This window comes from Chelonia mydas, chromosome 26 (genome assembly GCF_015237465.2).
Source record: "Chelonia mydas isolate rCheMyd1 chromosome 26, rCheMyd1.pri.v2, whole genome shotgun sequence".
Lineage (NCBI taxonomy): Eukaryota > Metazoa > Chordata > Testudines > Cheloniidae > Chelonia > Chelonia mydas.
Genome location: NC_057859.1, coordinates 15,780,656 through 15,792,928, shown reverse-complemented (window position 1 = coordinate 15,792,928; position 12,273 = coordinate 15,780,656). Strand labels below are relative to the sequence as shown.

General features: G+C 53.6%; 1 protein-coding gene across 1 annotated transcript; it reads left to right on the top strand.

Moving 5' to 3' along the window:
* The first annotated feature begins 6,002 nt into the window (after positions 1–6,002).
* On the top strand, positions 6,003–9,743 carry LOC102936741 (interleukin-36 receptor antagonist protein). The gene is made up of 4 exons (XM_027828338.3): positions 6,003–6,500; positions 7,358–7,483; positions 7,845–7,969; positions 9,442–9,743. The coding sequence occupies exons 1-4, from the start codon at positions 6,467–6,469 to the stop codon at positions 9,658–9,660; spliced, it is 504 nt and encodes a 167-aa protein (XP_027684139.2). The 5' UTR covers positions 6,003–6,466; the 3' UTR covers positions 9,661–9,743.
* The last annotated feature ends 2,530 nt before the right edge of the window (positions 9,744–12,273 follow it).

The following is a 12,273-nucleotide window of genomic DNA, read 5'->3' as shown; positions in this document are numbered from 1 at the left end:
GTCAGGAGCAGCTGGTAACAAAAGTGTTTGAGCTATTGCCTTCTGATCTGGATTCCAAACGTTCTCAGAGCCTGGAGTGTTTGGATCCGGGCTTCTGTGTTGATCCCAGCTCTGGTAGACTCATAGACTTTATGGTCAGAATGGATCATCCTGATCGTCTAGTCTGACCTCCTGCACATTGCAGGACACAGAACTGCACCCACTCCCTCCTGTAACAGACCCTGAACCTCTGGCTGAGTGACTGACGTCCTAAACTCATGGTTTAAAGACCCCAAGTTACAGAGAATCCTCCATTTCCACTAGTTTAAACCTGCAAGTGACCTGGGCCCTATGCTGCAGAGGAAGGCGAAACCTCCCTAGGGTCTCTGCCAGTCTGACCTGGGGGAAATTCCTTCCTGACCCAAATCTGGCAATCCCTGAGCATGTGGGTAAGACCCACGAGCGAGACACCTGGGAAAGAATTCTCTCTAGTAACTCAGAGCCTTCCCCATCTAGTGTCCCATCTATGGCCAGTGGAGATATTTGCTGCACAACATGGATCCGCTAGTGCTAAAAAAAAGAAGGGGGGGTGGGGGACTAACCAGACAACACAACTTGCCTTTGTGCCAGACCTGAGCAACTTCCAGCAGAGCATTTACGATGAACTGCTACAACTAGCTGTAGGTCTGCAAGAGGAACTGCCACAAGCTGAGTCAGTGCCTGCAAACTGTCAAGACCCAGCTGGTGTTGGGCAACTGAGCGAGATTCAGCTGCACTGGCAGTTAAAGAGTGGCTCTGTGCTGAAAAGTGACAGTCAGAAGAGGCTCATGGGCTCCATGTTTATTGTGACTCCAGGTCAAAGCTCCCTGCCAACCTACCCTGGGATCTGAGAGCTAAGTGGGGCTCTTCCTGGCCCATGCATCAACCCCCAGAAAGATTCCCACACCTGGAACGATGGTTGTTGATGTGCGAACCGGGCTGCACGTCAGCCCCCTCATCCGGGTCAGGGTTGGTTTTTGCAGAGCTAATGGGAGTAGAATGAAAATCTTTTAGCTCTGTAAATGCCGCAGGTGAGCATGGGACAGCTGGGGAACAGATTCACAGCACAGGAAAGGGCCAGTTAACAGAGCAAACATCTGTCATTTACCCAGCACCAAAGATCACCTTTTCCCAGACTTGTTATGGGATACTCAGGAGGGGTTAAAAAAGCACAGCCAGGGTGGCACAGGTCAAAGCAGAACCAGACAGGCCTATATGAATCCTTGGCCCGCCCAGAACTAAAGACCCACCCCCTCAACTGACCCCTCTGTAAGACCCAGAAAACAACAGGTTCCGGGGGACAAAAACTGACGGTGGTGGAGATCCAAAAGAAGGCGCCGAAGGAGGATGCTGAGCAGAGAACCTGGACAGTTCTCAGCCATCCGCAAAGGATCCCCGTGAGTCATAGAACCAGGCAGGAAACAATAAGCAGAAGTATGAATCATGGGCCAAATCTATGCGCTCCCCAGCTGCGTCCGAGGAGCAAAACCGAAGGGACTGAGGGGACTGAGGGGCGCTGGTTGGGAGCCCACCTTGTGTGCGGCATCCTTTGGCAGATGCTTCCAGGCTGGAGGGCAGGCAGGAGGGGACTATTTACACCTGTCAATAAACCAAACAAAAAGGACAAAGAAACAAACTGGAGAGACAGGCGTGTGAGAGGTGCCGGTGCTACCTGGGAATCTCCATGCACTGCCAGAGCCAACTGGGCCCGGTCCCCGCTGCCTAGGGTCACAGGGGGTCTCTCAGCATGGCTGAATCACAAGGACGAGGAAATGTATCCAGGCTCATGGCAATGGACTGGAGCAGGAGGGAGCAAATGCAGCACAGGGTGGCAAACACTAGAGGGAGCTTCTGGGTGACCTGTGATGTTAAAAAATGTGGCTTTGGCTCCTTTGCGGTAGGTGAAGACCTGAGAGGTGTTTGTTTTGCAGGTATTTTGTGTTTGATTCTCCACTGCGAAGTTCAGAGGCAGATGACAAAATTCAGGGCTCGCCCTGTCCAGGATGACTCTAAGGACGAGTAGGAAACTCGTTGAATCCTGACTGCTAAGGAAGTGAAGCACGCTCAGGCAGGCCAAGTGTTTACAACTCTTTGTATGATTATCATTGCACCGGTTTAACTTGAGCAAGGAGGTTGAGTTAGTGGGCTGGTCTCCCCTTCACGCTCTGCATTGTTCATGCTGTGTAGACTCTGCTCCGTCCTGCCTTCCGCAGGCAGAGGACGAGGAAGATGACAAACACATGGGAGGGGCCAGCTGCTCAGAGTTGCTGTTGGGAATAGGGTTGCCAGATGTCTGGTTTTGGACCTGAACGCCCAGTCGAAAAGGGACCCTGGTGGCTCCGGTCGGCACCGTCAACTGGGCCGTTAAAAGTCCGGTCAGCGCCACAGCAGGGGCTTGCGTCTAAGGCAGGCTCCCTGCCTGTCCTAGCTCTGCACAGCTCCCAGAAGTGGCCGCCAGGTCCTTGCAGCCCCTAGGTGCATGGGCGGCCAGGGAGGATCCGCATGCTGCCCCCGCCCCTAGTGCTGGCTCTACAGCTCCCATTGGCTGGGAACTGCAACCAAAGGGAGCTGCGGGGGCAACGCCTGTGGGCACAAGGGCAGCACGCAGAGCCTCCCTGGCCGCCCATATGCCTAGGGGCTGCACTGCGGGACCTGGTGGCTGCCTCCTGGGTAAGCGCCACCGGGATCCCGCATCCCAAACCCCCTCCTGCACCCCAACCCCCTGCTCTAGCCCAGAGTCCCCTCCTGCACCCAAACTCCCGGAGCCCGCACCCCCCGCCTCAACACTCCAAGCCCCTGCCCCAGGCCTGAGCCCCCTCCTTCACCCCAAACCTCTAATCCCTGGCCCCACCCCAGAGCCCACACACACACCACACCCCAACCCGCTGCCCCAGCCCTGAGCCTCCTTCTGTACCCCAAACACCTTATCCTCAGCCCCACCACAGAGCCTGCACCCCCAGCTGGAGCCTTCACCAGGCTTGGGCCTGGTGAAAGTAAGTGAGGGTGCGGGAGAGCAAATGACGGAGGGAGGGGGGGACTGGAATGAGTCGGGGTTGGGCCCGGAGCCCAATGCAGCCTGTGTGTTCCACTGTGTAAAGGGAAGGGTGGGGGGTCTGCACACTTGCGTGCTGCAGCTCTTTGCTCCAGGAGGCTTCATCCACTTTGCCATAGAGAGGCTTGGGGGGCAGCCAGGGAAGGGTCCCAGTGGTGGCTGTGACTGCACAGATCCATTGGCCGTGCCCCCGCTCAGAGAGCAAGCACGACAGGTGGGGCGGGGTGGGGGTGGGGCTTCTACAGCCACGAAGGGGGGTTTCTTCCCTTCCCTGCATGAAGGGCCTCATAAAGCTTATGATGGGCCAATATTTATATAGGGTGACTTGGGTCACTAGGGGGTGATTAGCCTGATGTCCATCCCAGACTGATCCAGAATTGAACGAACAAAGAGTTACAAGACGGCAGGGTAATGCACACCAGTCAGCATGAAAAGCAGGTCCCAATGAGATTACACGTTGGGCTGACAAACGTAGCTATGTTAACAAAACAAGCTTCTGGCAGGCATTTGATTTAGTATCACAAGATGTTCTGATTACAAAATTAGCCTTGTACCAAATCAGTGAGTCCCTATTAAATACCAGCTCGCTGACCAATTTCAAGTGTAACCCTCTATGGGGAATTGTCATCGCCTCGGGACCTTCCGACCTGGCATAGCCTCGTATCTTTGCTGGGGCCATACCAGGCTCCTCTCCTCTGTGGATCAGGCATGGAGGCACCTTGGAACACGCACTCACCAGTGGGTTACACACCTGCACCAGAGACTCCCCACGGCATCTCCTAGTCCAATGTCACCGGTGGTCACACGATTGCAGCTTTGCTGCTGCTGGGACAACTACAGGAGTTCTGGGCCTGCCAAGCTCAGCAAGCAATAGGGAACCGAGCCAGGAGGAACAATTACTAAACAACCAAAGGAGACAAGCGCCCTCCGGACTTGATGCTGCGATTGTCGTGTTCTTCACTGGGCCAGTGGACATAATGCCATTGAATACTGGTCACTGGATTGGGCCCTCAATGCAGTTACTCTGGATCTACACTGGAGTAAATGAGAGCACAGTAGGGCCCCCTCCCTGAGCGTGTGAACAGCACATTGTCCATGTGCTTGTGGGCACTTGGTGCATCTCAGCATGCTCAGACCTAGTGCTCCCACCAGTGGGCTACACTGAGTTATCTGTGGCTGATTAGCTACAATAGGACATCTGCTGTGGGAAGCCAGCCTGGCTGGGGGTCTGCAGAAGGAGTCTCCTGGATGAGTTGGTACCTGGCTCTTTTCAACTACTCCGCCAGTTTGTCCAGAAGGATCTTTTATCCATGCTGGAAATCCTAATGCGTGGGTTATTTGCATGTTGAAGTCATTCTCATGAGAACCACCCCTCCCAGTTCCTCCCAGTATAAATAGCTGGGTGATTGCTACAGAGAACTCAGCCTGAGCCTGCCTGTGACAGAAGGACACTAGACACCCAACAGGTATTGCTGTTGACAGGTCTGCTGCTGGGAATACTCCCTCCACTGCTAGCCCCTGGGCCTTCAGCAACACCCAAGATGGCTTTGGCCTTTCCTCTAGCTTTGCTTGTTACTGTGCTTGTCCTCTGGATGCTTTTCTATAATTTTATTTATATTGTGGTAGCACCTAGGAGCACTAGTCACGGCCCAGTCTCCTGCTGTGCCAGGCACTGTACAGACACAGAACCCAAAGAGCTGATAATCTAAGGATAATCCAAGTAAGAGCAGGTGGGTACAGACAGATGGGGAAGCATAAAGAAACAATTCTCTCTTTCTCTCTTTCCTTTTCAGAATCAGCCCTGCCAAGAGATCTTACAAAACCAACAGATCTGAGGACAGTCTCCAGGTAAGTCTGTTCCAATCGTATGGACAATGCTTTTAGGAGACAGCAGCACTTTAGACTCTGTGGCTCTGGCAAGAAATGCTGCATCCATCGAGGCGTTTTGCAATATTAACACAGCAGACGTGGATATAAACTCTGGTGCGGCTGTACCTCTGGGCGGGGGAGGAGGGCGTATGTTACTACACCACCACCATCAGATACATCACACCTTGAGAAAGAGACAATGCAAGGTAGAGACGCTATTTATGGGAGACGGAGGGTTGAAGAAATGAAGGAACTTCTGGGTACTAAATTCCAGAACTGATCAGATCTTCCCCTGCCCCCATCATAGAAGAGCAGCCAAACTAGCAGAGCAGGGGTCAGTGGGCCTGGAGGGCGGCTGGGAGGGCAGCAGAGTGTCTGCGCTCATATTCTCCGACAGTAATTTCATACCAAGGCGTAAATGGGGAGTGAGGCAGATGCTGCTCCCATGTCTGAGACCCTCAGCACCCCCAAAAAAGAGAAATTTCACAGCTCCTTGTTCTTTCCGCAGTTACCCTGAGGGCCCAGTCTCCGCGGCAGGATCGGCCTCCACACACACAGTACTGGTCTGCACTCATGTCACCCCGCTCTGTGTATAAATGGCTGAGAGTCCCGGCCAAGCCCAGGGTCAGGGGCAGTCGGATACGCAGAGCGCAGGCCATAGTGGGTCCCAAAGGGGCACAGCCTCCTGGTGGGGACCCAGCCTGGCCTCCTGGACCCACTCTGGGGCCTGCTTTGCAGAGGCTGTTCCCTGGCTCTACCCGCAGGGACCTGTCCTGGGCAGAGCAGCGAGGGGCGGGATTGCCAGTGGCCCACTGGGTTAAGGGGGGGTCAGTTACTAACTGACCCTGGTGTCTGTCTGATTCCCTGGCTCTGGCCTGGCTGGAGAAACCCCCTTGCCCAGCACATCCCGCCAGCAGCTAACAGGCACTGTGAGGCCTGGATCCCGCTGCGTAGGGCAGCCTGGGCTGGCTGAGCCCTGTCGGTGCAGAGAGGGGTCACTGCCCCTAGTCCCCACAGCTGCATCCTAGGGCCAGGCCCTAGTGGGGAAGCATCCCACCCCCAGTGGCCGGTCCATGCCCTTCCTCCTGCCGCGGCAACGGGGCTGGCGGCCCCTTTGGCGATTCCATGGGGAGCTGCCCCAGAGCTGGGCCAAGGGGGGTGAGACGGGGAACGAGCCTTGATTGGCTGCCCACCAAGATCCAAGCCAATCAGATTGCTCGGCAGATGGCGCTTACTCCCACACCGGCACACCCCATGCTATGTGCTACTGGCTACCAAGATCTGAAGGGGGCTGTGGGCCAAAGATGGGCCCTGCTCTGCCCCCCCCCCTCTTGGCTCAGCAGGGCCAATGGGGTCCCCCTATGGGACCAGCCTGCCTGAGAGCTGGTGTTCATCTGTCCTTCCCAGTCACCCCGCTCCTGCCAGGACACGACAGGCACCAGGCACACGTCCACCACAAAGGCATCCCAGCCAGGAGCAGGGACAGGGGGACGGCCGAGTGGACCCTGTGGGAATCAGGACAAAGACATGAGGGATTTGTTCGACACATTCATTAAGAAAGGTGGGTCTCTGGGCATGGGGTCCAGATAAAGGAGAACCTCAGGGCCTGAGAGGGCTCCCTGGCAAAACCCCCTCTTGTGCCTTCTCATCGGCCGAATTCCTGCTCACTCTTGTCCTCAGCCCAGCGCCGAAGAGGGGCGTGGTAGGGTCAGACGACAGGCCTTGCACCTATAGGTGCTGGAACTAGGAGTGTGGGAGTGCTGATGCACCCCCTGGTTTACAGTGTAGTTCAATGGATCTCAGCACCCCCACTATACAAATTGTTCCAGTATCTCTGCTTGCACCCCCAGTTTACAGCAGCATCACTGAGAACAGAATCTGGCCCCAGGGCCATGCCCTGAATTATGTGCAGTCTATACCATCTCCCCTGGGATCTAGCAGCTCGCTTTATGGTCATATATCAGGGGAAAACTCCAGTTTCCAGATCCTTCCCGGGGAGCGGACTCTCATGAAAAGGGAGATGCAATTTCTTAGAGTCCAGTCTGTATCATTGGAGCACAGCCCAGGGGACCGGATGCAGGGGCAGCAGCAAGCCCCGCACAGTTACCTGCTTCCTTGCAGGAGCTCTCCCTGGGATAGTTTATAGGGGACGAGTTAAGAGGGAAGGAGCTGAATTCACCATTCACACTGAGGGGTCATGGGGTGCCGGGAGCTATGACATTGCAGGGCAATGAAGGGGAGGAGGGGATGACCCTGAGGTCCCTTCCAACCCTGATATTCTATGAGTGCAAGGAGCTATGGGGCTGCCGGGGGGGGGGGAGGGGGCAGATCCCTATAGGACGGATGTCCTCGTCACCATAGGAGAATTTCTACTGTTAAAGATTCTGCATTAACGTTTTGCCTTTCCCGATCATCCAGAAGATGGTGTTCCCAATCCTCCGGACCTCCCCATGCCGTTCATCTTCAACCTGCGTGACGCCAAGCAGAAGGTCATCCGTTTGCAGAGCAACCATCTTGTGGCCGAGGCCTCCAACTCAGACCCTGGTGAGCTCCATGCTCCCTCTCATTTCCCACTCTTGCTGGCTGTCCTGCTGCTTTCCCCCAGCCGAGGCAGAGAGGAGTTGAGGGCCGTGTTGCCCTCTCCGGGGTGGTGCCCGGCGAGGAGGAAATCTGTGTACTGAGCCTCTCGCCCTCCCCAGCCCAGCGGATTCTGAAAGGGAGCTCAATGCAGAGCTGGAGCCAGGCTGGGGCACAAGGGGGCCAGGTCTGTGGTTCAAGGGCTGCCTGCATGGTTGCTTCCTGGGGGGGTGAATTAATGCCGCCTCTCCCTGGCATCTGAGTGCCCCTGTGGAAAAGTGACTCTTGGCAGTCTAGAGACCTGAGCCCTCTCATGTTCCACCTGCAGAGAAACTCAGTGTGGTGCCTAACCGGTTCGTACAGGGCAAACAGTACCCCATCATCCTGGGCGTCCAGGGAGGAAGTAGCTGCCTGTCATGCGGAACGTTGTCCCAACCCAAGCTGCAGCTGGAGGTGAGTGTCCTCAGCTGGGTAGTTACCAGCCTTGGGGGACAGCATTTGCACCTTCCTCTGAGGTGGCAGCTTGTGGCCCCCACCAGGGACGGGATCCTGAAGTAGCTGGGGCCGTGGGCTGCTCCAGTCTGGCCGTTGCGGGGCTCCTCGTGGATCAGACAAGTGCTGCGGGCTAAGTGGGGTGGACTTGGTTCCCGGATAAGGCTGCCCATGTGGGAGCTTGGTGAGTAGGACCCATGTGCCCATCAGGGGGCAGCAAGCAGCTGAGGGACAGCAGACCCTGCCCAGGACCCTGCCCCATCTTGGAGACACAATGGGGGCAGGGGAAATCAGGGTCCGACCCCTGCCCCTCAGCTTCTGAGCCCACCTGCCCAGGCCTTGAAACCACAGTCTGGCACTGGCTGGTTTCACTTTCAGCGGGATTTGTCCTTGCCACCGGCAGGAGCGGAGCTGATGAAGGTATCTTCTCTCCCCACCACAGAGCTGGTCCAATATGGACTGAATGGTGCTTAATAAAATGCATTGGAGCTCTGAACTGCTGCCCCATTTGCCATGTTTGGGGCCCCATGTGATGCACGGTTCATGGGCATCCGTATGGACAGAGTCATAGGGCGATCTGACCCTTTCATTTTGATCTGACCCTGCCAATCTTAGCCCACCTGCCTGGGTGGAGGGAATGAAGACAAGGGTCGTGTGATGGGGTGTACGAGGCCTGCTGCGGGATATGAGGGCAATCAGAGGAGACTGCAGGGAGAGCAGACCTGGGGGTGGATGCTCGCTCCACTTCTAGGAAAGAGCCAGCAAGGAGATCTAGGCAGAGGGTCTCTGCAGAGCTGGAAGAGCTGGGAGAGAGACCTGTTAGGAAGGATGGCTCAGCAGGGCGCGGACTCAGAGGCTGGACCCAAGGCGGTGAGCCCCCTAGGAAGGCTTAGGGAAGATCTGTGTGTTTAGAACTTTGAGCTAATAAACCAGGCTCCCGGAAGGGGAGAGTTATTGAGAAAACACTGGCAGCGTGAAGTTCAGTTAACTGGGGAGGAAAGGGAAACCGAGGCAGCAGACAGGCCCAAAGCCAGAGGCGGGTAAGCCCCTGCTACAAGTGGGCTTATGTTCCCATAAATGTTTGGGGAAGGGATAGACAACCATCCATTGTCACCTGCCAACGGGGATATTCACGATTTCTTAGTTCCCTGTTTATAAAACTACATTCAGCCAATCAGCGAGCAGGATCAGTAGTGTGAGACTTTGGTGACCAATCGCTGACAGCGACCATGCACAAATAACCAATAGGCTGATAACTGTTACCCTAGCTGGTCCTTAAACTGGTTAGGAATAACAGAGACGCTTGCAGAACTCCTGATCAGTCAGCTCACCGATGTGCGAGCCGAACTAAGGGCTAAATGCCCAGGGAATGTTGTTCCCAGGAAATAATCCAGCTTCCTGCAATGGCATCTTCCTTTCTCTTCCCCGCTCAGGATAAGAAAATAATGGAATTGTTTGAAGACAAAGAGCAAGCCGCTCGCTTCACTTTCCACAACATTCCCGAAGGCAGCACCCACCGCTTCGAGTCGGCCACCTACCCGGGCTGGTTTCTCTGCACCTCCCAGAAGAGCAGCGAGCCCATCCGCATCACCAACCGCCCGGGCGAGACAGAGATCACTGAGTTCTATTTTAAAAGGATTCTGACCCAATAGCGATGGGAAGAAGGCTGCAGAGGTTCCCCTGCACACCCCAGACAATATTGCCTGCTTCTTTTTAGTGCTGGAAATTAAAGTATTGTCTACTCTCCTTTTCCTGGGAGACTCTCTGGTGACTCTGGAACTCATGGCATTATGACATCACCCACACCAAGGAAGCAAATCCTGAGCAGCTGAGAGGGGATGGGATATTTAGCCAGGCTGGTTTTTATTATCTTGTTTTTTATTAACCTCCAGTTAACACAAATACTCAACACACAGTTGGGAGCAAAGCTTTTGCTGTTAAAGATCCTGCAAAAGGTCACAGCCAGCCCCTGCTACAACTCAGAGCAGAGCAGGACAGGATGAGCCCCCACTCTCAGAATCTCTGTTCCAGCATCACTAGGTACCCACTAGCCATCCCAAAAGGAGCTCCAGCCCCTGCATTGGGGCCAACCGTCAAGGGTCCCATGACCCAGTCACATGGTTTCACATAGGATTGGGCACTGCACTAACAAATATGGTCCCACGTAGCATGTGGCCCCATGGAAATGCTGCAGAAGCATTAACGGTGCACGCAACATGTTCACACACTGACCGTCTTAGATCTGCCATCAGGATAGGGACTCACAAGGGCATCCCGCTGGAGAATACCCACCGTCTGGCATTCTGCAGCCCTGTATACTCTGGTGGTCCCCTAGCACCCCTTGCATGGGATCCAGGTCAGGAAAAGCAGCTGTGGGCAATACAGCACTTAAACACATGCTTCAAATTAGTGCGGCTCATGTGCTTTCCTGACGCAGGGCCATGGTGCAGGTTCTGATCTCAAATCCCATTAGACACCTTATAGTGCTTGGATGCTGTGGGTACAGGCCTGTTTCTGCAGGCACTTTACTCCGGGGTGTGCTGCTGGCTACACTGGACATGCTCATTGCAGTCAGCAGAACTCCTCGCAGTAGGAAGCAGCAGAGGCAAGGTTAAGGTGTTAGCTGGACTGGGTCCTTAGACGTCTCTCACCGGATTTACACTCCCTCACATAGACTCCCAGATTCCAAGGCCAGAAGGAACCATTGTGAGACACACAAGCCAGACAACTGCCCACAATAATCCCTGGAGCACAGCTGTTAGAAAAAACATCCCATATGGATTTAAAAATTGCCGGTGATGGGGAATCCACCATGATCTTGGGTAAATTGTTCCGATGGTTAATTACTCTCACTATTAAAAAGGTACATCTGATTTCCAGTCTGAATTTATCTAGCTTCAACTTCCAGCCATTGGCTCTTGTTAGACCTTCCTCTGCTAGACTGAAGAGCCCATTATTAAATATTTGTTCCCCCTGTAGATACCTATAGACTTTGATCAACCACCCCTTCTCTTTGTTAAGCTAAATAGATGGAGCTCTTTGAGTGTCTCACTGTAATGCAGGTTTTCTAATCCTTTAATCATTCTTGTGGCTCTTCTTTGATCTCTCTCCCATTTACCAACATCCTTGAACTGTGGGCACCAGAACTGGACACAGGATTCCAGCTGTGGTCGCACCAGTGCCAGATATAGAAGGAAAATCACCTCCCTGCTCCTGCTCGAGATTCCCCTGTTCGTGCATCTCAGGATCACAGGAGCTCTTTCGGCTACAGCGTTGCACTGGGAGCTCATGTTCAGCTGATGACCCACTGTGCCCCCCAAATCTGTTTCAGCGGCCCGGCTTCCTAGGGTAGAGTCCCCCGTCATGTCAATATGGCCTACCTTCTTTGTTCCCAGATGTATCCATTTAGTCGTATTAAAACACATATTGTTTAGTTGTGCCCAGTTTACCAAGCAATCCAGATCGCTCTGTATCAGTGACCTGTCCTCTTCGTTATATACCACTCTCCCAATTTTTGTGTATCTGCAAATTTTCAGTGATGCTTTTATGTTTTCTTCTAAGTCATTGCTAAAAATGTTAAACTGTTTCTTAACCTACCTGTCATAAATATAAAGGGAAGGGTAACCACCTTTCTGTATACAGGGCTAGAAAATCCCTCCTGGCCAGAGGCAACATCCTGTTACCTGTAAAGGGTTAAGAAGCTCAGCTAACCTGGCTGGCACCTGACCCAAAGGACCAATAAGGGGACAAGATACTTTCAAATCTTGGGTGGGGGGAAGGCTTTTGTTTGTGCTCTTTGTTTACGTGGTTGTTCTCTCTTGGGACTGAGAGAGGCCAGACAGAAATCCATCTTCTCCAACCCATCCTAATCCAAGTCTCCAATATTGCAACCAGTAGAGGTAAGCCAAGCAAGGCGGATTAGTTTATCTTTTGGTTTATGTGAATTTTCCCTGTGTTAAGAGGGAGGTTTATTCCTGTTTTCTGTAACTTTAAGGTTTTGCCCAGAGGAGGATCCTCTGTGTTTTGAATCTGAATAGCCTGTAAAGTATTTTCCATCCTGATTTTACACAGATGATTTTTACCTTTCTTTTTTTTTAACAAAACCCTTCTTTTAAGAACCTGACTGATTTTTCCATTGTTCCAAGATCCAGGGGTTTGGGTCTTTGATGATTTTGTAACAAATTGGTTAGGATATTATTCTCAAGCCTCCCCAGGAAAGGGGGTGTGTAGGGCTTGGGGGGATATTTTGGGGGGAAGACGTCTCC